This window comes from Megalobrama amblycephala, linkage group LG19 (assembly GCF_018812025.1).
Source record: "Megalobrama amblycephala isolate DHTTF-2021 linkage group LG19, ASM1881202v1, whole genome shotgun sequence".
Classification (NCBI taxonomy): domain Eukaryota; kingdom Metazoa; phylum Chordata; class Actinopteri; order Cypriniformes; family Xenocyprididae; genus Megalobrama; species Megalobrama amblycephala.
The window spans coordinates 20,304,533-20,331,265 of NC_063062.1; the positions used below are offsets into that span (position 1 = coordinate 20,304,533).

At 35.9% G+C, this 26,733-nt stretch overlaps 3 protein-coding genes across 3 annotated transcripts; 2 read left to right on the plus strand and 1 right to left on the minus strand.

Moving 5' to 3' along the window:
- Positions 1-1,132: 1,132 nt before the first annotated feature.
- Positions 1,133-10,125, minus strand: si:dkey-30c15.2 (uncharacterized protein LOC558938 homolog). Its single transcript, XM_048169637.1, has 12 exons — positions 9,971-10,125; positions 9,696-9,739; positions 8,380-8,443; positions 7,668-7,805; positions 5,997-6,104; positions 4,927-4,973; positions 4,520-4,660; positions 4,388-4,433; positions 4,239-4,310; positions 2,599-2,737; positions 2,402-2,472; positions 1,133-2,230 (listed from the first exon to the last, which is right to left on the minus strand). The coding sequence occupies exons 1-12, from the start codon at positions 10,001-10,003 to the stop codon at positions 2,078-2,080; spliced, it is 1,056 nt and encodes a 351-aa protein (XP_048025594.1). The 5' UTR covers positions 10,004-10,125; the 3' UTR covers positions 1,133-2,077.
- A 949-nt stretch (positions 10,126-11,074) lies between these two features.
- arf5 (ADP-ribosylation factor 5) lies at positions 11,075-17,467 on the plus strand. Its single transcript, XM_048168615.1, has 6 exons — positions 11,075-11,324; positions 11,610-11,690; positions 13,705-13,814; positions 14,688-14,759; positions 16,107-16,232; positions 16,318-17,467. Exons 1-6 carry the CDS (start codon positions 11,258-11,260, stop codon positions 16,402-16,404), a joined length of 543 nt encoding a protein of 180 aa, XP_048024572.1. The 5' UTR covers positions 11,075-11,257; the 3' UTR covers positions 16,405-17,467.
- Positions 17,468-21,517: 4,050 nt separating this feature from the next.
- Positions 21,518-23,108, plus strand: LOC125254152 (serine/threonine-protein kinase pim-1-like). The gene is made up of 4 exons (XM_048168614.1): positions 21,518-22,008; positions 22,120-22,296; positions 22,503-22,591; positions 22,730-23,108. The coding sequence occupies exons 1-4, from the start codon at positions 21,672-21,674 to the stop codon at positions 22,739-22,741; spliced, it is 615 nt and encodes a 204-aa protein (XP_048024571.1). The 5' UTR covers positions 21,518-21,671; the 3' UTR covers positions 22,742-23,108.
- Positions 23,109-26,733: the final 3,625 nt, after the last annotated feature.

Here is a 26,733-nt window from a genome sequence, read left to right on the forward strand (position 1 = left end):
AGACTAGGTAAGCAAGCAAGGACAATAGCGAAAAATGGCAGATGGAGCAATAATAACTGACATGATTCATGATAGCATGATATTTTTAGTGATATTTGTAAACTGTCTTTCTAAATGTTTCGTTAGCATGTTGCTAATGTACTGTTAAATGTGGTTAAAGTTACCATCATTTCTTACTGTATTCACGGAGACAAGAGCCATCGCTATTTTCATTTTTAAACACTTGCAGTCTGTATAATGCATAAACACAACTTCATTCTTTATAAATCTCTCCAACAGTGTAGCATTAGCCGTTAGTCACGGAGCATAGCCTCAAACTCATTCAGAATCAATGTAAACATCAAAATAAACACTGTACTTACGCGATTAGACATGCTGCATGACGAACACTTTGTAAAGATCCATTTTGAGGGTTATATTAGCTGTTTGAACTTTTTTTATGTTGTTTAAGGCAAGCACGAGCTCCAGGGGCGGGGAGCATGAGATTTAAAGGGCCACACACCCTGAATCGGCTCATTTCTAATTATGCCCCAAAATAGGCAGTTAAAAAATGAATTTAAAAAAAAATCTATGGGGTATTTTGAGCTGAAACTTCACAGACACATTCAGGGGACACCTTAGACTTATATTACATCTTTTTATAAAAAAAAAGGTCTAGGCCACCTTTAAATCTGGAGGTTTCTGCTGAAAAATCGCATACATGGGCTGATCCCATGTAATATACTTTTTCTTTTTCTTTTTTTTGTGATCAGATGTTCATTAAAACTGTAATTTGTCATTTAGGTGCAATTGTATTCAAGCTTCTAGAAAGAGGACCTGAAAGAAATCAAAGATAAATATCTCGCTCAAAAGGCGTGTTAAAACTGGATTTTGACTTCAGAAAAAACAAAAACAAAACATGTATTACTAAGGATAGCTGCCAAATCTTAAAAAAAAAGAGAAATAGATTCTTTAAATATTATTAATTTATTATGCAAATATGATCCAGATGGGGTAGATAGATATATACATAGATGAGCTTTGGTTCTTAGAGTATCTTTTCATTTATTCATTTATTCATCATCATCCAAAATTTTTTTTAAAAGTATCCAACGTATATATGAAAACCATAAAAAAGACAATGGTGCAAAACTGTGCTTAAATTAATTTATATTGTGGAATAAATTATTACATAAAGGATTTTGAAATACATATTCTAATGAAAATAATTTCCATATGGCATATCTTTTTACTTCCAGAACTCAACTGCTGTGCTCAATGCTGCGTTTTTTTTTATGATAGTTCAGTTTACAACCATACACGTTTTCTAGTCACCTACATTGCAAGAGGGCGTTCTTATGAATTCAACCTTATGTAATATTATTAATTATGTAATATACCACATGATCTTGTTTCTGTTTTTTTCAGACACATTTTTATGGCCCTTGTGAAACTACAATAAACACAAAGGCTAACTGGAATCTTGATTATTTAATTAATTAATTATTCTTTTAGTTTTGGACAGCTGGTGGTTTCAGGTTGCATACAAAGAAAATGCATGTTGTGAACTCACCATGTGACATATTTGACATGTTTTGTGACATGTGACATAATCATGACCCTTCTGTTCAGTACATATTTGACTGTTCTGTACTGAAAAACTTTATGGGATCACGCTTATGAGATGAACAATTTTACAACCGGCCCTGTGGTATACGATGCTTTGTCATTCTTAGGTTAGCAAAATCTTTCAGTCAAGAACTAGAAGTACTGGCACATGCTATGCAGACATTTATTGAACAAAACCACAGTTTAACATCGGATACATCAAAAATACAGATTCCAAATAATATCGCTTTTGTAAATAAAGTGAAAGTATGGTTTGAAAATAATCAACTAATAATTTGTTCAGTTATTGTTCAGTTCAGTTCAGCTATTGTTTTATACATTTCAATTATGGTATGCAGACAGCAGTACAATTGCCTATCAACAGTTATGACAAATAAATGTATAAAAATAAATAGAAAACATTTAGACAAATATATCTGAACTCGTATGTGGATACAAACTAACATTTACATGATTTTATTCTGTGATTTCATGATGGCTCATTTAATGATTGGTCAAAGAAGGCTCTCTGAGAATTGGCCATGAGAGGTAGATGCTCCCCGAGTACGGCATCTCTGAAATTGCGTCGTCTCCATGCATACACAATACTGTTCAGAAAACCCTGGAGTGACACTGACAGCGCCTGTACAACAACACATGGGAGAAAATACACCACATGATTAAAAGGTCTGTGAATAGCATTCATTTTTTTAGAACTCTCAAACAACAACAACAAAACCCAGAAAGCATGTGCTTTTAAACGGGGCCGTCAGTTTTTAACAGAACATGTTCTAGTTTAGAAAACGTGTTTTACCTGTATGACAAAGAGAGGGAAGAGATGTGTCATCTTAGATTGTGTGAAGGACAGACAGATGAGAACCAGAGCTGAAAAAATGAATCAAAATCTAATTTAGTTTAAAATGACAAATACAACCATTCATATTCAGGGAAATACATAGACAGATATTGCATATGTGTAGCATTTGAGAAGGTGTGTTTTATTGTACTGACCTGGTGTCCAGCAGAAAATGATAACAAGGATCATGTATCGAGCCGAGGACCAAATCCCACCTGGATGTCTCTGTGACATTGTGAACATGCTTGTGTTCTCATAATGCCTATAACAGCTATGTAATCTACAGTACACCACCTATAGGATGACAGACACGTATTACAGGAGATTATTTACGTAAAACACCTACAGTGACCCCAAAATGTCTGAATGTCATTGCATTAGATAATTAAATATCAAACTAAGTGGTTACGTTTATTTTAAAGATTTTAAAGGGATAGTCCACCCAAAAATGAAAATTTAAAAATATCCTGGCTCTTCCAAGCTTTATAATGGTAGTGAACGGGGGGCTGTTTTGAAGCCCAAAAAAAATTCATCCTTCCATCATAAAAGTAATCCATATGGCTCCAGGGGATTAATAAAGGCCTTCTGAAGCGAAGCGATGGGTTTTTGTAAGAAAAATATCCATATTTAAAACTTTATAAAGTAAAATAAATAGCTTCCGACAGACGGCCGTATGCATTGATTTATTGATTTGAAAGAGTAACCTCTGACCCACCCAACGCATGACGCAATGACGAACGCAGTACGCAGAGGATAGAGCAAAACAAAACACCGGTCACGATTTAGAAGTCTAAAATGATCAATTTTAAAGAGAAATGTCGGAGGATTTTGACATAAGAGAAGAGGAGCTTGAGTTTGTTGCACAGCCCTATTTGTTTAAATCGCGAGAGGCATCTAAGCTACACTACTCCTTTATCCTCTGTCATACATCACGTCAGGAGTTACTCTTTTGGCATAAGTCGACATGTCTGCACGTCCTGATTCTGCTGAGTTAGATGTGTTCTTGGTTCAACATATTTTGTTGATCCTGGAACAACATTCCACTCTGAAAATTTAGTCTTAACCCTATTCCTACCCCTAAACCTAACCCTACCCACAAGTTATCCCAAAAATCAGAGGGAAATGATAGATGAATAACACTGATGTAGAAGCACCAATTCATGATTTTAAGCTTAAAGTTGACATAATCTGTAAACTTGTCCCTCAAATCTGATTGGTTGATTTGAATGTTGTTCCAGGATAAACAAAAATGTTGACCCAGGAACATGTTGAACTCAGCAAAATCAGGTTCTGCCGACATGTCTATGGATGTCTGGCAAAAGCTAGTTATTTTACTTTGTAAAGTTTTAAATATGGATATTTTTTTTTTACAAAAACCCATTGCTTCGCTTCAGAAGGCCTTTATTAACACCCTGGAGCGGTATGGGTTATATTTATGATGGATGGATGTATTTATTTTGGGCTTCAAAACAGCCCCCCCGTTCACTACCATTATAAAGCTTGGTTGAGACAGGATATTTTTTAATTTTTATATTTTTTATTATATATTTTTTTCTCAAATCGTGTTCGTCTGAAAGAAGATAGTCATATACACCTAAAATGGCTTGAGGTGAGGGTGAATAAACCATGGGATAATTTTCATTTTTGGGTGAACTATCCCTTTAAAGACACTTTTCAAGCAAAACATGACATATTGAGTCCACTATGGATTTTCATGGTAAGTGAAGAAATTGACAAAAAATGTCAAATGATGTGATTTGTGATCAGTATTATTCATAAACATGTGTGTACTCACTGTGCAGCTGAAGATGACAATCAACACGCTGCTGAGAGTGAAAACACGGATGAACTCGGCATGAACCGGATCCTGTTGGACAAAAGACAGGATGATGGGAACAGCTCCAGAGGTGATTTAGCAAAACTTGTTGTCTATAAATTTCTTACCACTGTCGTGCAGGAGTCATTTGTGAGATGCAGAAAAAGAATGCAGCTGCAAGATGAAACAGACATGAATTTGGTTAAATGACACATACATGCGTACTCTACACAGGCTCACATACAGAAACTCATTCTCACCTGCTACAGAACCTGACGGAGGGTCCTCTGCTGACGTGTGTCACGCCAGGCATGTGTTCTGGTTCATTTGCTGGCATGAGAGTAGCTTCCATAACTCTGACGGTTTTAATATAGACGAGGTATCCAATTATTGGTACAAGCCTATAGAAATGACATGTAAGCATATAGATCATTACATACACATTGCAGTCATATTTATCATTTAACATTTAGTCATTTAGCAGACGCTTTTACAAATAAGAACAACACAAGCAATCAAATCAACATGAGTGCAACGGTGTGCAAGTGTCGTGCCAAGTCCCAGTTAAGCCAGCAAGGAACTTTTTTAATCATATTACTTTATCATATTTACAGTTCACATAAGTCATATTTAAATGCATTTAAGAAAACTAAATGGAACTACTCACCACGCAATTACATAGATGAGACAATACCTTCTCCTTCTGCGTGATAACTGTGACAATGGATACATAAAAAAATGATCATTTAATAGAATTAAATACATAATGAATATATATATATATATATATATAATTTTGATGAATAGACAATAATAAAAAATGCCTACATAAAATAATAATTTATTGTAAAATGATTTGTTAGGTAACTTAATGTCTGATTCTAAATCTGATTTAGATCTGATCAGTTTCTGTTTTTACTTTAATTTTAGTTGTAAGTTGTACTTAACTAAAACTAAAATTGAAACAAAAACCATAAAAAAAACATTTTAATCTCTTAAAAATTAAAATACTGGAGGAATTTATATATATATATATATATATATATATATATATATATATATATATATATATATATATATATTACTAGTTGTCAAGGCAACATACATGTTCATTTAATTAAACTAAAATAACTAAAAATGAAATAAAAATTAATAAAACTATATATACATGTTTAAAAAAAAGACAAAACACAACAAAATTATTAAAACTTTAATTAAAAATAGTAACATTTTTATTTAAATATGTCTATATAGTTTTTATAATTTTCTATTTATTAGTTTTAGTTTATTTAGTTTTGGTTATTTAATACTTCAAGTTAAACTAAATGAGAACCAGTGCCTTGGAAACTAACTGAAATAATTTTATTTCAGCTAACATTTATTTTATTTCAAGAAACAAAATTTTTTATTTTGGTTTTAGTTTTAGTTAACGAAAATAACGCTGATATAAATGAACAGGATTTGAGTTACAAATAATTATTGGGTTACAACAACAAAAATCATTCTAGTGTTCTCAGAGATTAGATCAGGTAGAAACTCCTAGGGTATTTCTAAGAAATATACAGACATAATGTCTGTGCTGTGACTACATAAAGAAAATACGGGAGGAATGTGGCACAGCCTGAACGGTCTCAGTCTCTGCCAAAATGCTGCGTCAGCAAACATTCATAGCTGCTGTCATGTTATATAATTATATAATGTGTGTGTGTGTGTGAGCAGTGTGTGAGTCCTGCTCACCTGGTTTTCAAATTCTTCCTGTTCTGCCTTTTCCCTCCATCCTTGAAACACATGTGCTGACTCACAGGCATAAATAATTACAAGCAGAAACGAGATACAGTAGAAGGCCTGAGAAGAGACAGAGAGTTAAAGCTTAAACAACTGAAGCTCATCACAGCTGCTGCACAGATCCATAGTGAAAGCTTTGGACACACATGACTGAAATAAAATGTGTATGAATTTCTATACACATGATTTAATACATGAATATATAAAATTTTATATACATGTGTATATATATATATATATATATATATATATATATATATATATATATATATATATATATATATATATATATATATATATATATATATATATATATATATGGAATAAAATTATATGTAAAAAATATTCAAAATTTGCATCCAAACATTTGACTTGTAGTAGAGTTGTCAAAAGTACTGACTTCGGTACTGAAATTTTAAAAATGTGATGCTTTGAGCGCTGTTGAGTGGATTCGTAAGCACCTCTGATTGGCCATTGTGTTCACGCGCTCATCAGATATGTCTGTGATTGTCTTCAATGATCAATGCTTCAAAAACATGTTGTAAATAGTCATTAATGACGCTCTTCACCGACGCTAACGCAGATACACATGGGAGCATTTGCGGACCAGTCCGCTGATAGACGCATGGTTTCAAACTCTCCTGCTTTCAAATTCAAACACTTCCGTGTGCTTTCAAATGCTCCCATGTGTTGATCATTGTAGCCAATCACAGACATATCTGATCAGACATATCTGGCCAATCAGAGGTGTTTACGAATCCACTCAACAGCGCTCAAAGCGTCAGCTTTTTAAAATTTCAGTACCGACTTGGTACCGAAGTCAGTACTTTTGACAACTCTAACTTGTAGTGTATTTTAAGCAGTATTCATAAATATTTCCATTACTGTGGTGACCTCATAAATAAATATCCTGTAAATAATAAACTCAAGTTTTTAACGAACCACTGTGTCAACTTGGCATCAAATGAGGGTTAAACAGGACAGTGTGTGACTCAGGGGTTCTATATGTGCAAATATGAGCCTCTTCAATTGTTTTATGGCAACACACAATAATGCAGAAAAACCTACAAAGCACTGAATAAACATCTGCTGTGTAACTCTACACCAAGATCTCACTTACCAAGATGTTCATTTCTCAGCTGTTCAAGGAAGTTGTTGCATAACAAGGACATTATTCAGTAAAAACACACACACACACACACACACACACACACACACACATTTGTATATATGATTTACGGGGACTCTCCATAGACGTAATGGTTTTTATACTGTACAAACTGTATATTATATCCCCCTACACTAACCCTACCTAAACCTACCCATTATACAAAACTGTCTGCATTTTTTTTAATAAAAAACACTGTTTAGTATGTTTTTAAGCCATTTTACATTGTTTACATGTTTACATTGTAATACCCATGTCATACACATTTCTGTCCTCATAAACCATGTATACAAAAACACATACACACAAAACCTACAAGTATTTTTCTGCATTGAATGTGCACTTGTAGTATAAGTATCCCGGTTGGAGATGTAAACAAATACTTTCAGACTTTTATTAGATTTATACATTATTTTAAGAGCTCATGACATGTTTCTGTATCAGCAGTTACTCACCAAAGACAAAGGCAATCCGTTGTTGCAGAACTTTTCACTGTGTGGCAAAATTTCATTAGGCAAATTAATTATGGCGGTGCACATCAAAACAAGTGATGCCAGGAAATCTGCCAGGGCCAGCTGAAGAAGAGGCTTTGCCTGTAATAGAACAACAATGATAAAGAAAAATAATGGTTCTTTATTGGCATTGATGGATGAACCTTTAACAACAATTTCCATTCCACTAAAGGTTCTTTACATTTTTATTATGTTCTTCACATTAAGAAAAAATGGTTCTTTTAAGAAAAATTCACCGATAGGTAAACCAACTTTTAGAACCTTTACTGTATATATATGAGTGTATGTGATGACAGGGAGGCCTGATTCAAGGAGACTGCTGAAGAAATATTTTTACAAATGTTTTAGTGAACTTTGCAAGAGTTATCTAAAGCATGTTCTGCTGATGGAGAGAGATGTATGCAGTGCTGTAATCATAGGGCTTAGTTTTGAATGTGCACACTGTTAGCCAATATTGACCCTCACTGTAGACTTTTCCAGCAAGTCTTTTGTGATTCAGCTGGGGAATGCATATCCATCAAATCCATCATTTGTCCATTCAAAAATTCAGATTATCTGATGGAATTCAAGTAGGCATTTTATGTGCCTGTTTAGAAGCTCAATCAGATTTGTTCCCCAAGATTAAATGAAATTTCACATTTGCATATTGACTGACCTGTTCATTGAGATGCCTTCTCTTTATAATGGACACCACCACCACAGAACAACTACCTATCAGGCTTCAAAAGAAAAAAAAAAAAGTCATTCATTAAGAATAAGTGAATTTAGTAGCAACTTCTGTCCCTGTCACTCCTGTGGTAGGCTGCAAATGCAATCTTAAGTATCTTTTTCTACCTGATCTAACCCTTAAAATTAGTCCATAAACTAACGTAATTAGATAGACTAAAATGAATTATTTTAGATGTTAACCACATTTTGTTAGTTAAATGTAGCCTATTATAATTATTTGTTAATTTATATAAAAAAACATGGATGCTGTGGTACTGTAAATACACAACATATTGCCACAAACAACATAAAATTCAGTATACACTACAATTTGTATAATTAATAAGGCAAAACTAACTTTTTAAACTAAAATTTAAACAAATGTGATGCTTTGTGCAGGGAACCTAACTTTAACAATATTTTACTGTAATACATTAAAGGGTTAGTTCACCCAAAAATGAAAATAATGTAATTTATTACTCACCCTCAGCTTTATAAAGCCAAAGTCACGTGATTTCAGCAGTTTGGCGGTTTGATACGCGATCCAAATCACTGATTCGACTCCAAAGATTCATAACGCTCTGAAGCAGTGTTTTGAAATCGGCCATCACTAGATTGTTAAAAAGTTGTTTTTTTTGGCGCACAAAAAATATTCTTGTCGCTTTATAATATTAAGATAGAACCACTGTACTCACATGAACTGATTTAGATGTGTTTTTAGTACCTTTATGGATCTTGAGAGAGGAAGTAGGCTACCATTGCTGGCTATGCAGGCTTCACTGAGCCATCGGATTTAATCAAAAATATCTAAATTTGTGTTCCGAAGATGAACAAAGGTCTTACAGGTGTGGAACGGCATGAGGGTGAGTAATAAATGACATTATTTTCATTTCTGGGTGAACTAACGCTTTAAATATCTACACATATTGCGTACGTTGCCTTATTGTCTCAGTAAATTATAAAAGCAATTCTTAATTTTTATTATTATTTTTCTTATTTCAATTATTATTTTTTTTACTTCTAAAATACATGTTTATGTTTAGGCCTATATTTAATGTTACTGCCTCTCAAATCAAATGCAGAACTCCAGATGCAATTATTGGTTTCTCTTTGAGTGTGAGCGCATGTTGAAAATGAAACTCACTACACTTCATTTTAATGCATTATAGATGTATTATTCAATTAAAGCAAAAGATAGCAAGCGCTAACATTTCTCATTTCCTTGGAATCACATGTCAGTCGAATCCACATTTTATTTCTTACCTTAAACTCAAAGTCGAGACGTAGATCCAAGACAAAGCAGTAATCTGCAATTAAGATGAAAAATAAACAATATGAATATGTAGCATAATATATTTGTAATAATAAATTGCGTCATCAATTCGAAAGCATAGCAGTCATCAAAGTAGATCAATAGGCTACATTAGTTTTAGTTTTAAATATTTTAAAGCAATTTGTAGCGTGGCAAATAATGACATGCTGTTATATTCTCGTAGTTCAGGTGTGTGATTAATAGTAGCCTAAAGGTGATTAATTACCTTTTCATCTAATATTCTACCACTTGAGTTCATGATGAAGAGATTAATTCCGTGAACTACATGCCAGCTCGTTGTTGTTCTGTGTCATGTACTGGCGCTGTGAGTCTGACTGACTCCCTCCGTCTCACCTGGACGTTGAACCTCTGATCATGTGACGTCTATACGGTCTCACCTGTACTGGCGCAGTTGCGCTCCTGCTTTCATAAACATATTTTTGCGGGTAAAATCCCATAAGTTTTACATTACAGAGCACAGATAGGTGTTGTGTGGTCTGTGTCATCATGGAGATACAGCATATTCAAGCTCCTTAAATTATTATATATAAACATTACTACATATTCTTATGTAAACATATTTGGGAACACTTTCAAATGGCTAATATAGCCTATATAGGCCTAAACATTAATAGGCTATAAATATGTGTTGAACTACTAATCTGTAAACAGTTTTTCTGTTGCGTTTGTGTTCTATTCTTTTGTACTGATATCTTTCAAGTACTCGGTCCCTCACCACGGTCACTAAAATTAACATGCAGTGACATCTACTGGTCAAAATGTCACCTGTGCAACAGTTTGACAAAATCATAGTTTTGCAGAGAGAAAAAATAAAAATTAGAAGTGTTTTGGTTATGCTTATGGCATTGTTGGCTATAAAGATCACTCAGTTTCGAAATGATATAAAAATACTGGGTGAATGAGAGATAATATGCCTAATATTGAATTAATCAATACAAAAAACTTAATCAACAACCAAAATTAAGCATAAAAATAACAATACAAATGCAAAATGTGTATATTTTTCATTTGTAATAATAATAATAGGTAATACTAATGAATGTTTAGGCCTATATATAAAAGTTTCAGGGACTGTTGTTCTTAATTTAGTCTTTGCTTTTGGTTTAATTAATAAACAGGCCTAACAATAAAATACAAAAATAAGGTTGTCCAGTGCCTTCAAATTCGCCGTGCCTGCATATGGGGATTTTATTATAAAACTTAAAATAATGTCAATCTAGTTTGTATGCTATCATCAGACAGAATAAAAAGCACGTGGGCGTTTCAGAAAACATCGGAAGTTATGAATAATTATGACATCACTGCCTAGAATGCGATTGCAGCAGGAAGTGACGCCAAGACTTCCACGGTGGCTCCTCTTCTTACGTGGCAACGCGTCAAGCGACCGCGAGACACTTAGCACAAAGAGACAGAATATTAACTAAAATACATTATTACATTTTCTTTATTGTTTCGCCTGTTGATAGGGTTTAAGTTCTTCTTTTAAATCATCATGGGTCTGACCATCTCATCCCTGTTTGGGAGACTTTTCGGCAAGAAACAGATGAGAATACTGATGGGTGAGTGTTTCAAGCACATTACACTCCTGTGTTTCTGACGTGTTTGTATGGTAAATATTCAGTTCTTAGACAGTATGGATAATATTTGAGTGTAAGTTTACATAATAAATGATTTATAATCATTTCCGCATTTAAATTCAACAATCAATGTCATATTTCTTGGGCTGTGGCTAATATTAGCTTGCTAGCTTCAGATAGAGCTTGTATGAATAGATCAAATGAAACATAAAATCACACCATTGTAATGAATGTGACAGCTAAAGGTGTTTTTTCTTTTCTTTTCAGTGGGTTTGGACGCTGCAGGTAAAACCACAATACTTTACAAGCTAAAGTTGGGAGAAATTGTAACCACCATCCCTACTATAGGTGAGATTACGTTGACATGACTTTGTTCTCCGTTTTCTAATCACTCTTTCACAATATAGTTTTTTTTCTTTCATTTAAAACAGAACGTTTTCAAGATTCTGTTCATTTTGATGATCAATATTTGTAATGTCACTGCCATTGCATTTACAACTTCAGTGTGGGTTTTAACCAAGTGTTTTCGGGGAGAAAATAAAACTTAAAGTAATGTTTTGTCTGACACTGACATTATTTTTCAAAAGCTTGTGTGAGTGTGTATATATAGACAGCATATACAATGAATATAAATTACTGAAATTAAATTGTTTTATTTTTATTCAAAATTCATTAAAATATTTGAAAGTAATAAAGTAAAAATGATAAAATATTTTAAGCATTGACGATGCTTTCAGTCAGTCTTGGAGCTGCCAGAAGGTGGGATTGCTACTGCTGTTAAAGCCCCGCCTTAAAAAAAATTACTGACCAATCCTACCTTAGCAACTCTTGCTGTCTGCCACATTATCACAAGGTTTTACAGAAATTATCCCAAAAATTTGGTATAACATTGTTGCAAAGTCCCTCTCAGCGTTTCTGAGCGAGCTACAGTAATCGAGGAACGAATGGTCAAAATGTAGGTGCCGTCATTGGCTGAGGGCAATAATCTCTTTATAGAGTCATTCCACGAAAACGGTACAATTTGGACTTACACATTTTTAAAAAATTTTACCAAAATGTATTACTTTTCTGAACACCCCACAACATTAATGACATATTTAACTTCCAGAAAAACATATTTTCCCATCTCAGGCATCAAATCCCTATTATTATTGGTCATTATTTTGAGTTATGGACACTACGGGAGCTCTCTGAATATTATTATAAAATGTATTTGTGATAAAATCAACATTTTCCTATTAATCGAATGTCCCTCACACTAATTCAGTAATCGCAAATATAAAAGTTACATAAAATCTCACACTTTTGCTATACTAAAGCCTGAAATGGGCACTTTTTGTGACAGCAACCTCATCATTTTTTATCAAAGGCTTAACATCAGAATTTGAACTAAATTCAATATTCTTGATTGCTCTGAACATTTCAGACAAAGTTCAACAAACTTTAAAATACTTTTTCATAAACTTAAAAAAAAAAATAATATTAAAAATGTAGGTGTGACAAGGTTGTTGTTTTTTTTTTTTTTTTTTTTTGCCCAAATTGGCCACTGCGCTACATCTAGTGAATAAATGGAGAGCGCATGGCATGCATGATATTAAGAAATCATGAAAAATGTTGAAATAACAAATGATAATTTTCACAAGTAGTAGTTTTCTATCTTTAATTGATGTAACAGGGTTGAGTTGTTAAGCTTGACCAACACAATTTCACAACATAGTTTAGTTATAATTATTAAAGAAGGTGGTAACTTGCCTGTGTCTGCTCACAATGTTGTTCAGAAAACTTCTATGATTAAATTAAATTTTTTTTTAGGGGGAGAATGGTTTGTGTAACGGGATTGAGGGGTTACTGAGGTACCGAACTAAATGATGTGATTTTAATGAATAATCATGAATTTACTTAGAAAAAAAAAACATTACCAGCAAAAAAACACAGATGGATATTTATGGGAATGGCAAAATGTATGGACTTTTTTTCTCATTTTATTATTCATATCCCAAGTACACTTTCATAGAAGGCCTTGAGGGACATGACAAAATAGGTGGTGTCAACTGAAAAAAAAAAATTCTAAATTTAAAGAGAAAATGTATGTAATGTTTTTAAACATTATTAAAGGAGACATTTCAATTAATACAAAAAGCTTTTAAAATATATATTTTGGTGACCCAATAGATAAATTGCACTGAAAAAGGTCAGAGGGACTCAAATCGTATTGGTTTCGCGAAATGACTCAATAGCCAAATATAAGCTAGTGAATCGGCATGACTGATATATTTGTCTATCACTAATCTCATTTAGCCTATCAAATATAGTTGATTCACCTTGAGTAAGGTGGTGTTGAACTGTATTTGTTTTTGGACAGGTTTTAATGTAGAAACTGTTGAATACAAGAACATCTGCTTCACTGTGTGGGATGTCGGCGGTCAGGACAAGATTCGTCCTCTCTGGAGACACTATTTTCAGAACACACAGGTATGATTTTTATATAGGGTCATTTTGCTGGCAAAGGTGCCACTTAGCTGTTTCTGAATGTTTATCCGGAGCAACTTATAATAATCAGTTACAGGCACTGTGCCCCTTCAGCAACATCCTGGTCTCTTTAAAGGGATAGTTCACCCAAAAATGAAAATGTGATGTTTATCTGCTTACCCCCAGCGCATCCAAGATGTAGGTGACTTTGTTTCTTCAGTAGAACACAAATGATGATTTTTAACTCCAACCGTTGCCGTCTGTCAGTCAAATAATGGGAGTGGATGGGAACTTCTACTATAAGAGTAAATAAAACTTGCATAGACAAGTCCAAATTAAACCCTGCGGCTCGTGACGACACATTGAGACATCACTGCTGTTGTCAGAGCGCGATCAGACCTTAGTAAACGAGTGCTGAATGCAGTTGGACACAGTGGTGTATTAGAGGTAAATAATGATATAAATACTGTTCGGTTTCTCACACAAACTGATCGTTTCGTGTCTTAGGACATCAATGTGTCGTCACGAGCCGCAGAGTTTCATTTGGACTTGTCTATGCAAGTTTTATTTACTCTTATAGTAGAAGTTCCCATCCACTCGCATTATTTAACTGACAGATGGCAATGGTTGGAGATAAAAACCATCATTTGTGTTCTACTGAAGAAACAAAGTCACCTACATCGTGGATGCGCTGGGGGTAAGCAGATAAACATCACATTTCATTTTTGGGTGAACTATCCCTTTTAAGCACAAAATATTGGTTGAGATGTACTGTGATCTTTGTAACTTGGATGCTTTTGTGAATGTTGTTCATTTGAAGCATCTTCAGGATATTTTCAGCTGCTGAGCCCAAACTGTTAATTCTTTTTTCCTCAGGGTCTGATCTTTGTGGTGGACAGCAATGACAGAGAAAGAGTTGCAGAATCTGCAGAGGAGCTTTCTAAAATGGTAAGTGTTCTGTTTAATCTTCAAATATTACGCTCAACTTTCAGTGACCTGAACTGAGATCACGTTATGCAATGTATTTACATTTACATTTGCATTTATGTTCTTGGCAGAGCTTTCTTACCAAAGAAAGCACCGGTTTTGCACTGCATAGTTCTAGGAACTAGCCACCAGTGCGGTTCCCAGAGAACTAATTTACCCCCAGGGCCATTTACCTTGTTGCATTCGCATTGGAGGCAGGAACTCTGAAATGATGCAAGCCGGCCGACAGCGACACTGTTTAAGAGCGCCATTTACAAACATCAACAGCTGAAGGATAGAGCACACTGTGATTGGAGATGTTTTTGTTGTGTGTCGTGGGTTTTGTGATAATGTAGATAATGTAGATGCATAAGTTACGCAACTGAAAGAGGGAAAAAAAATGAAATCTCCTGTGAAGGCTTGCAATGTTACATATCATTGAGGCTGTTTTCGGCAGTAAGTATAAGTTTACATGGCTTTTTAAAAATGCCACATGCTGGTGTTTCATGTGCGTTTGGCCAGCGTTTGGTGCGACACTTACGTCACTGGTAGTTCCTATAGTGCTGGTTTAGACCCTACTCTGAAGTAGGAGCTAATTTAGTTCTCCCAAAAGGAGTTCCTAGAACTAAAATCGTTTCTAGTTCCTGCGGTGCAAACACGCCAAAAAGCGGGTAGTTCTTCCAAAAGTTATAAGAATTTTTCATTTAAGTTCACACAATGCCATTTAATTTCTGGGAATAATACTGCATAAATTTGATTGTTAAAGTTGACATGAAACAAAAGTTGCAACATTCTTTTCTTCCCTGTTGTGATATGTATCCTGCTTCTCGAACAAGAAAGGGTGGGACTTGATTCTGCAAGAGGAAGGAAAAGATATTTTGACCTAAAGATTATGAGGGCTCATGAATTTAAAAAAAATAATGTGGGTGGATAAATCTTTTATAATATATAATGCAATATTCCATTTCATATTGACTTTCATATTTTATTTAATATATCAGGAAAAGTATTTAAAGATGCTAAAGAGGATCTTTTCGTCGACTGAGAAACCAAAGACTGTTAGTGAGTTTCTGAAATGAGCGCATGCGTAAGAACAACCTCCCTCCTTCACAGCTCATTTCGAGGGAACGCCTCCCAAAACTCGTGCATGACTATTGGAACGCGAGTGTTTACCACCGGCATTCGCTGTGCAGTGTTAGTGGATTCATTATGTCGGACTCGCCGCAGGTGGCTCGCGACTCCATTCTTGAGTTCTGTGATGTATTAATGTGTCTTGATTTATTGACTGTTAGATAAGCCTCATCACACTCCCTTTTTTCATTCATACAGTTGCAGGAAGATGAACTGAGGGACGCCGTGCTGCTGGTTTTCGCAAACAAACAGGATCTGCCCAACGCCATGGCTGTCAGTGAACTCACAGACAAACTTGGGTTGCAGAGTCTACGCAGCAGAACGGTACGCACACTTACTTGATCCACTCCAACATCCACTTGTATAAGCAGTGACTGCATTTTTATCGTCTGTTGTCTGTTTTCCACAGTGGTACGTTCAAGCGACCTGCGCTACACAAGGCACTGGACTCTATGAAGGACTGGACTGGTTATCAAATGAGCTCTCCAAACGCTGATAGTGAACTTTAGAAAGACAGAGGGTGTCGGTCGATAGACTCTGTCCTGAAGAACTTGTGTGAGTGTGTGCGCGTGCGAGTGTGTGGAGGAGCTATCAAGTGTTCAGCATCATGTCTAATCTATCTTATCTGTCTTTTTCTATGCTGTATTCCTACTAATGTTCTTTTAATTTTTTCCCTTACAAATCTGATTGTTTTTCATGACTGTAAAATAATGCTTAAATTGCACGTTTACTTGATAACTGTGAGAGCATTATGGCACAACTGAGAGGAAGTTTAGGAGGATGCAGGTTGAGGCATCCCTCTCACGCAAGTTTGGAGTAGTTGTAGCTTAAGAGCGAGCAAATGTCAGGAAGAAGTCTTCGTGCATTGACGCTCACTCCAAGATCCCTGTTGCAGTGCTGCCTAACCCGACTTGCGATTCGCAGGACTCGCCGCTCCATGAACATTCCATTTCATGGCAGTTAATTTTATTCCAGGGGGTTGTTTTCTAAAGCTACACATTAACTTTTGTTGCAAAAGCCTCCTAAGTCTTGTTTTAGGGACTTTGCCACCAACAGATTCTTTGAGATGTTTGGAACAAAATGGTACATGAAGTATTGACAGCAATATGGAGTCATCCATGATTGATTAGCCCAATGATCTCTAACCGCCTTTGATGTAAAATACCTCCATTGAACAATGTGTAAGTAAATGTTTTAGTTGAAAGCATTTGAACAGATCATAGTAACTTGCTTGATTTTTCTGAGGTGGGATGGACATGGTGGATTGGACAGGGATGAACTGTTTCTTCCATCTGCTCCATGTTTCTTTTCTTTTTGTGTCAAACAGATGTATGTATGTATGTATGTATGTATGCTGGCACCTTTTAATATCAATGATCAAGGTGCATTTGGTGAGAATTTTGTATGGGACACTCCAGTAAACCAATAAGGTCCCCATTTCCGGAGCAGGATTTTCTGATCTTGTACACTTCCTTACTGCGGCAAATGCCCTACTCTTGCTAGAAACTGTGCCACAAGGTCCACCCCTGTGAGAAAATAAAGATCTGATAAAAACTGAATGGAAACATTGTATGCTGGTGATTTTTTTATTTTTTATTTATTATTATTTTTTTTTCTTCTTCAATAGGCTGCATTAATGCATAGCTTTATGCTGGGTTATCTCATTTGAGATGCATTAAACTAATAGATTGTTTCTTATTTTCAAGATTACCAGTTGATTAAAGATTAAAAATCTGGTATTATGAAGATGGTTTTATTACCTGACTTTCTTCAAATTCATCTGCAGGATTGAAATATAATAGTGTCAAAGATTAAGTTATGGGAGTGTTATGGGAACTGGTTTAAAGGGATAGTTCACCCAAAAATGAAAATTTGATGTTTATCTGCTTACCCCCAGGGCATCCAAGATGTAGGTGAATTTGTTTCTTCAGTAGAACACAAATGATGATTTTTAACTCCAACCGTTGTGGTCTGTCAGTCGTATAATGCGTGTCAATGGGAACTCCATCTATAAGAGTCAAAAAACATGCATAGACAAATCCAAATGAAACCCTGCGGCTCGTAACGACACGTTGATGTCCTAAGATACGAAACGGTCGGTTTGTATGAGAAACCGAAGAGTATATCATTTTTTACCTCTAAAACACCACTATGTCCAACTGCCCTGCGCATCCGGTTAGTGAGGTCATAAATCGTGTTCTGATGACAGAAGTGATCTCTTGCGCTTTGCTTCAATGAGAGCGAGACATCACTTCCGTTGTCAGAGTGCATTTAGACCTCACTAACCGGATGCTCAAGGCAGTTGGACATAGTGGTGTTTTAGAGGTAAAAAATGATATAAATACTCTTCGGTTTCTCACACAAACCGATCGTTTTGTGTCTTAGGACATCAGTGTGTCGTCACGAGCCGCAGGGTTTAATTTGGATTTGTCTGTTGTTTTTTTTGACTCTTATAGATGGTGTTACCGTTTACATCCATTATTCGGCTGACAGACCGCAACGGTTGGAGTTAAAAATCATCATTTGTGTTCTTCTGAAGAAACAAAGTCACCTACATTTTGGATGCCCTGGGGGTAAGCAGATAAACATCAAATTTTCATTTTTGGGTGAACTATCCCTTTAATAAACATGTATAAGGTTTCATTCAGGTATAATACAACATAGACATAAATTATTATTATTTTTTTTTTCTTGTTTCATGAATATGTGAAAAAAATACCGAACATATCTTTCTTAAATGTTTTGCAATTGTGCATAGATGGGGGCAAAACCAAATAGAAGGGGGAAAAAGGTTGGTTTAGTCTAGTAATTTTGTAGTGACAGTGATAACTGGCTGTAGTGATTACCTCAATATGGCAGAAATGTGTACGGTTACATTTACATGTACAATTTTGAAATGAGAAATTAGCTGCTGTTGCCTGGCATTTTGTAAAATAAAAAGCCTGCATAGTGTACTGAATGTATGAGAAAGACATGGAGAAAACATATCCTCATGTACCATCAAGTTATAGTGCCTTCTGGATTTTATTGTTGATTCACCCACTGCATTGTTCCCATATTCACTAGAAATAATCATACAAATTGCTAATCATATTTATCCAGTGAAAGACTGGTCCATTTCACAAACTGCTGATACTGCACTTCTTTTGAAAGAGGTTTATATTTAGACTCTTCTGGATATGAACTAAAGACATTTTGTAAACTGAATAATTATTCTGGCACCACAAGGTTATATACATAATGAAATCATAGCAATGAAATAATGAAGGCTGTCCAGATGCCAACTTTTCAAATATTTATAACACTGACAAGCATACAAAGGGTGGAAAGTATTCAGACCCTCTTTAATTTTTAACTCTTTGTTATATTGCAGCCATTTGCTAAAATCATTTAAGTTCATTTTTTTCCTCATTAATGTACACACAGCACCCCATATTGACATAAAAACACAGAATGGTTGACATTTTTGCAGATTTATTAAAAAAGAAAAACTGAAATATCACATGGTCCTAAGTATTCAGATCCTTTGCTGTGACACTCATATATTTAACTCAGGTGCTGTCCATTTCTTCTGATCATCCTTGAGATGGTTCTACACCTTCATTTGAGTCCAGCTGTGTTTGATTATACTGATTGGACTTGATTAGGAAAGCCACACACCTGTCTATATAAGACCTTACAGCTCACAGTGCATGTCAGAGCAAATGAGAATCATGAGGTCAAAGGAACTGCCTGAAGAGCTCAGAGGCAGAATTGTGGCAAGGCACAGATCTGGCCAAGGTTACAAAAACATTTCTGCTGCACTTAAGGTTCCTAAGAGCACAGTGGCCTCCATAATCCTTAAATGGAAGACGTTTGGGATGACCAGAACCCTTCCTAGAGCTATCGGGGGAGAAGAGCCTTGGTGAGAGAAGAAGAACCCAAAGATATACAGCAAAAACGTTCTTTGAACATATTTTTATTTTTCCACATACATGCTTTGAAAAAAAGTATATTTTTAAATCAAATAATATAAATATTGTACGAAAGATATAGCCTATAAAACAAGAATAAAACAGTAGTTTATTGCATTATCAATGCATTATTAGACAATATCAGAATAAGCATGTCTTGAGTGAGCTTCATTACGTAATAGACGTCTGTGCATCTTTAGAATATTGCGCGCGAGACAGACGCGTGAATCTCCTCTCTCATTTATCGCTCATGAATTCCGATAGTGTAATGCAAGCGCGCATCGTGATTATGGGACAGAAGAGAAAAATAAATTGTTCTCGCAGCGCAGCGCAGAGAATGAGAATGATTGCGATCTGTTGTACAACTTCGATCAAAGTACACCTCCAACATCCAGCACTAATGTGGCGGTGAACCATCTTCAGCTCGTTGGTGTTGGTGAGGGAAACGACAAACGAGAGGCAGGGGAGAATGAGGAGGAGGATGGAGTCGCCCTTTCGTCAATTCTCTGACCCGAGAGCCGGCTCAGGTCAGAGAGTAGGCTACAAGTGGAGGATCAGGGTCCTGCGCCGGCATGGCAGAGAAGTACTGAAGGTGAATCTCATGTGATGTGGTTTTTGTTTACTGGAACTCTTTATATTAAACGTAAACGTATCGTCTTCATATTCGGTTAAATATCCTTTGAAGGGAAATTAATTGCCCCTTAGGATGATTTTATCATTAACATCTAACATTTTCCAAACACAGAAGCACTGTAGAATCACTATGCCACAAACAATAACTATTATTTGACTGAAACCAGCTTTTGGTAAATGTGGCCCTCTTTAGATCAGGATTCTACAGCACAAGAGCTGCTCTGTAAAGAGGTTCAGCCTCCTCCAGCTCAAGTCCCCAACAGTAAATTAACATATATATGTACTTTATGACAAAAATATTCATGTTATTTGTCAACATAAAGATTTTATGTTAAAATTAATGTTTTAGAAGCTATAACTGCTGTAACATTTCTTTTAGGTTTTTCATAATTTACGTTTTAGCTCTTTTAAAAAAAATCCAATTAATAGAACTCTAGCAAATTACTATTCATAAATTAAAACTACAAGTTTAATAATTATGAAAAGTGTTGTTTATATTGTCAACTCTAATTATTTATCACTTTACAGGTGACATTTTGAGCCGCTATGAAATCGGCAATAAGCTTGGTGAGGGAGGATTTGGATCCGTCTTCGAAGGGATTCGCTTGAAGGATGGCCTTAAGGTTCCATTTTTTTACTCGCAATATCTTGTTTTGTCTCATTGCATTCATTCCAGTCCATTCTTAATGTATATTATGTCCACTTTTTACTTGATGTGTTGAATGACTGTAATGATATGACCTCTGCATATGTCCATTTGCAAAGATCCATTTGAGGGTTATATTAGCTGTGTGAACTTTGTTTATGCACTGTATTATAGTCGAGAGCTCAGGGGGCGGGGAGCGTGAGGATTTAAAGGGGCCGCGCAGCCTGAATCGGCGCATAGTTAATGATGCCCCAAAACAGGCAGTAAAAAAAAAAAAAAAAAAAAAAAAAATATATGGGGTATTTTGAGCTGAAACTTCACAGACACATTCGGGGGACACCTTAGACATATATACATCATTTGAAAAGACGCGCTACGGCACCTTTAATAATAATCATAGACTACAAATGATTTTTCAAACTGATTTTTCAAAAATGCTTCTTTTAGGAAAGCTCCATCTAACAATCATAAAAATGATCTTTCTTCTAGCCTGGTCATCCTACGCCCCTTCCCTTAGAGGTTGCCCTAACAATGCTTGCTAACAAGGGCCCTAGCGTTCCACAGATAGTTCAGTTGCTGGAGTGGCAGGACCAGCTCGGCTTCTACATCATAGTCTTGGAACGCCCCTCACCCTGCGAGGATCTGTTTGATTTCCTGCAGCACCACGGAGGCATCCTCAGTGAGAACGTAGCACGACTTATCATGTGGCAGGTAGTGCAGGCCGCTCACATGTGCTGTCGCCGTGGAGTGCTCCACCGGGATATCAAACTAGAGAACCTGCTGGTCAACAAGGACACGCTTGAAGTCAAACTTATTGACTTCGGGTGCGGGGACCTCCTAAAAACTTCTGCCTATAAGACATTCTGGGGTATGTATTATGCTTCAAACCTGTAGTTTGGCACTTAAATTCTAGTGACCACTTACACCATATCTTAATATGCATTTTTCTTCTAACCAATCAAAAAATGTCTTCCATTAGGCACACAAATGTACTGCCCTCCTGAGTTTGACAAGAGTGGCAAGTACCATGGGAAACCCGCAACTGTATGGTCGTTGGGAGTGCTCATGTTCGAGTTGTTGTGCGGAGACCCTCCAGACAGAAACGATCTGGACATGATTGATGCCGACAACTGGTCTAAACCTGGATTGTCAAAAGGTGAGCTGCCATTTACCACAGCAAAGAAGGCCAATTGTTATTGTAAATCATAAAAAGCAGAACAAAGCGGTTAAAGTAATATTACTGAGTTTCTGACATTACAGCTTAGGACAGTTAAGATTCGATTGATCAAAGACAGCAGGTGTACATTTTAGAGTAATAATCAGAGTCTCCCATCTCCTCCTCTCTCCCATCTTTCTGCACAGAATGCTGCCGTTTGATTCATTCTTGCCTGAAGCAGAAGCCAAAGAAGCGGCTTGGTTTGGGGAAAATCATTCTTCATAACTGGTTTGAGGTACTAAGTACTAAAATTCTTTTTTATTGAGTATGTTATTTTCTTATTGTGATATGGGAATAGATCTGAAGTCAAATCTCATCTAAGTGTAATGCATGTAGATAATAAACCTGATTTGTGTTTTTTTGCATGTTTTAGGCCACCAAATAAGACACTACGGCGAGGGGATCATTCTCCATTGCTGGTTTGAGGTACTAAGTTTCTAAAAAATTTTGTGAATTGTTTTTATACAATATGTTTTGTATACAATTCTAGTGACCAGTTACACCATATCCTAATAGCATTTTTCTATTCTTCTTGTAATCAATCAAAAATCTCTTTTCTTCAGGCACAGAACTCACTGTACTGCCCTCCTGATGTTGAAACAAGTAGCAAGTACCGTGGGACACCTGCAAGTACGGTCGCTGGTTTGAATTGGTGCGCAGAGACCCTCCAAGAGAGCAACGATGGACGTGATGGGCCTCTGGGACCGGATTCACGAAACATTCTTAAGAATGAAATTCTTCTTAATTTCCAATTTCTTCTTATTTTCTAACTTAAGAAAAAAGATAGGAATATTTGCATTCCCAAAAACATTTCTTAAGAATGTATTCATATTCCCGAAAAAAAAAAAAAAGATTGTAAATAGCTTTTTAAAATTAGGATAACCTCCAATCTGTCTTAAATACCCAAATGTAAGATATTTCAGAATCAGAAGAAATCAGAAAGAGCTTTATTGCCAGGTATGTTGTTTACACATACTAGAATTTTGTTTTAGTGACAGAAGCTCCACAGTGCAACAGAGTGACAGCGACAAGACACATAATAAAAAGAATAAAATAATGATATACAAATTTACAAGATAGACAAAGTGCAAAAAAAGCAAAAAACAATATATATTATAGACAATTGTATGTACAGTTATGTGAGCAAATTGAGATATAAATACAGTTGTGGCCAGAATTATTAGCCCCCTTCATAAATATGATCAAAGATGCCTCTAAAAATAAATCTGCATTGTTTATCCTTTTGATTTTTAATTCATAAAATTAGCAAAAATCTAACCTTTCATTGAAGGAAAAGAATTGAAAGTGGGGGGAAAATAACATTAAGAAATAAATGTTTTTCTCCAAAACACGTTGCCCACAATTATTGGCACCCCTAGAATTTTTTATGAGTAAAATATCTCTGAAGTATATTCCCATTCATATTTAATTTTTTTTAGCTCACCGGGGTGATCATGAACATGAAATTGTCCAGCCATGACTTTCTGTTCCACAGGAGTATAAACATGAGGAAACACAAAGGCCAAATTCCCCTAATCATTCATCACAATGAGAAAAACCAAAGAATATAGTTCTGATGTGCAGCAAAAGATTGTCGAGCTTCACAAAATAGAAAGTGGCTGTAAGAAAATAGCTAAAACATTGAAAATCCCCATTTCCACTATCAGGGCAATAATTATGAAGTTCCAATCAACTAAAGATGTTACAAATCTGCCTGAAAGAGGACATGTGTCTAAATCATCCTAATGCGCAGTGAGGAGGAAAGTTTGAGTGGCCAAAGACTCTCCAAGGATCACAGCTGGAGAATTGCAGAGATTAGTTGAGTCTTGAGTCTCAGAAAGCCTAAAAAAAATTATCAAAAGCACCTACATCCCCACAAGATGTTCGGGAGGGTTTCAAGAAAAATCCTCTGCTCTCATCCAGAAACAATCTCCAGCATATTCAGTTGTCAGACAAGACTGGAACTTCAAACGGGACGAGCTTCTATGGTCAGATGAAACTAAAAAAAGAGCTTTTTGGCAGCAAACCCACCAGATGGTTTTGGTGCACACATGGATAAAAAGTACCCCATGCCCACGGTTAAATATACTGCTGGATCTTTAATGTTGTGGGGCTATTTTTGTGCTGGAGGTCCTGGACATCTTGTTCAGATATATCGTATCATGGATTCTATCAAATACCAACAGATAAAAAATCAAAACCTGACCACTTCTGCTAGAAATCTTATAATGGGCTGTGGCTGGATCATCCATCGGGACAATGATCCAAAACAAACATCAAAACCAACACAAAAATGTGTCACTGAGCACAAAATGAAGCTTCTGACATGGCCATCCCAGTCCCCTGACCTGAACCCTAAAGAAAATGAGTGGAGTGAACTGAAGAGAAGAAGCACCAACATGGAGCTGGGAATCTGAAGGATCTGGAGAGATTCTGTATGAAGGAATGGTCTCTGATCTCTTGTCAGGTGTTCTCCAAACTCATCAGGCATTATAGGAGAAAACTCAGAGCTGTTCTCTTGGCAAAAGGAGGTTGCAAAAAATATTGAATAAAAGGTTGCTAATAATTGTGGGCAACGTGTTTTGGAGAAAAACATTTATTTCCTAATGTTATTTTCCCCCCACTTTCAATTCTTTTCTTTCAATGAAAGGTTATATTTTTGCTAATTTTATAAATTAAAGATCAAAAGTATAAACAATGCAGATTTATTTTTAGAGTCATCTTTGATCATATTTATGAAGGGGGCTAATAATTCTGTCCACAACTGTAAGTGTTTTAAGTAAATAATGTGTAATAGTGTTGTGTGTTCCGTGTTTGTCAAGTGTCCATGAGATGGATTGCTTGAGGGAAGAAACTGTTCCTGTGTCTGGTCGTTCTGGTGCTCAGGGCTCTGTAGCGTCGACCAGATGGCAACAGTTCAAAGAGGGAGTGTGCTGGATGTGAGGGGTCCAGAGTGATCTTCTTTGCCCTTTTTCTCACTCTGGCTAAGTACAGTTCTTGGAGAGTGGGGAGGGTTGTACCAATGATTCGCTCAGCAGACCGGACTACCCTCTGTAGTCTTCTGAGGTCAGATTTGGTAGCTGAGCTGAACCAGACGGTAATTGAAGTGCAGAGGATGGATTCAATGATGGCAGAGTAAAACTGTTTCAGCAGCTCCTGTGGTAGGTTGAAGTTCCTCAGCTGGCAAAGGAAGTACAACCTCAACCTATTTAATGAATTTCTTGGGTTGTTTCAAATATTATGTATTAAAACATAACACTAGCTAGCTAAATATAATACATATTACTAGTACCATATGTGGATGAATTCTCTGAAGTGACCGATCGATCATTTGCAGGTATATGCTCACTCGAGCTGTATCTAGCCAGCGCACACAGATACAGGATGCATTCATTCTAGAGAGAGAGAGAGCCCGAGAAAGATGAAGAGCAAATGAATGGGAAAGACCACTGCATCTTGAGACAGGCTCTTTTAAAATAACTATTTTAACTTGACACAGTGCATTAAAAACATGACGCTGAGTGATTAACTCCCGTCAAGCAAGTCGTATAACTTCGGTAATCTGCAGGAATTGCAAAAAGACACTTTGAGGTGTCTTTCATTCAGCGAATCTTCAGCTATAGACCTTATTCAGAGCAGCGCCAAGATGGGTATGAAAGGCTGTGAGGGATAGACTTGCCGTGTTTTCAATGGCATCCGATATAAAAAGCTGTATAAAGCTCCTAGATCGCTTATAATTTTCCATAGCTCATGTTTGGAGTTTTTTGTCTACTGAAATTTCTTGGAAAGATATTTTTGCAATGTTTTGTCTGCAGAACAATCCAAAAACACATTAAATAATAGTACAACCCACTAAAGAGTCTATGTATATTCCTCACTACCACGCTTTCATTCCTGTTAAAAATCAAAGATAATATTAAGAAAATATTAAGAACTTATTAAGAATCTTTCAAGTATAGAGTACCTCAGAGATTACGTGTTTTTGTAGGCCAACCCAGAAGTTAGCGGCGCACAGGTTCCCTCGATTGAAAGGCTATGCATTTTTCCCATAGACTTTTTGAAAACTGCCAAAAATATGCTCTGTGTTTAACAAAGTGTTATGACACTTAAACGTTTTGTCTATCAAGATAATCTTTACAAGTTAACACAACATTTATACATTTTGAAGCCTAAATAAAGTCGTCAGATATAAACAGTAGGCTATAAACGGACTACAGCACACCATGGTCACGGATCAACGTCACCACCACAAGCTTCCTCACACTTTTTTTAAAAAACAACTTTATTTAAAAACATGCTCGCTGATTATGATCTGCGCTGTGTATGAAAACTTATCCAAATTTTTTTATGAGAAATCCTGTCTAAATGTCCTGTTTT

What these genes read in the sequence shown, in the direction of transcription:
- si:dkey-30c15.2 (XM_048169637.1), bottom strand. Translation starts at nt 10,003, where the DNA reads ATGAACTCAAGTGGTAGAATATTAGATGAAAAG. An exon ending in TTGTCATCTTCAGCTGCACA is followed by an intron (nt 2,738 to 4,238) that starts GTGAGTACACAC and finishes GTCATCCTATAG; the next exon opens with GTGGTGTACTGTAGATTACA. An exon ending in TCCCTCTCTTTGTCATACAG is followed by an intron (nt 2,231 to 2,401) that starts GTAAAACACGTT and finishes GTTGTTGTACAG; the next exon opens with GCGCTGTCAGTGTCACTCCA.
- arf5 (XM_048168615.1), top strand. Translation starts at nt 11,258, where the DNA reads ATGGGTCTGACCATCTCATCCCTGTTTGGGAGACTTTTCGGCAAGAAA. An exon ending in AACCACCATCCCTACTATAG is followed by an intron (nt 11,691 to 13,704) that starts GTGAGATTACGT and finishes GTTTTTGGACAG; the next exon opens with GTTTTAATGTAGAAACTGTT. An exon ending in CAGAGGAGCTTTCTAAAATG is followed by an intron (nt 14,760 to 16,106) that starts GTAAGTGTTCTG and finishes TCATTCATACAG; the next exon opens with TTGCAGGAAGATGAACTGAG.
- LOC125254152 (XM_048168614.1), top strand. Translation starts at nt 21,672, where the DNA reads ATGCTTGCTAACAAGGGCCCTAGCGTTCCACAGATAGTTCAGTTGCTG. An exon ending in TGCCTATAAGACATTCTGGG is followed by an intron (nt 22,009 to 22,119) that starts GTATGTATTATG and finishes GTCTTCCATTAG; the next exon opens with GCACACAAATGTACTGCCCT. An exon ending in TAAACCTGGATTGTCAAAAG is followed by an intron (nt 22,297 to 22,502) that starts GTGAGCTGCCAT and finishes CTTTCTGCACAG; the next exon opens with AATGCTGCCGTTTGATTCAT.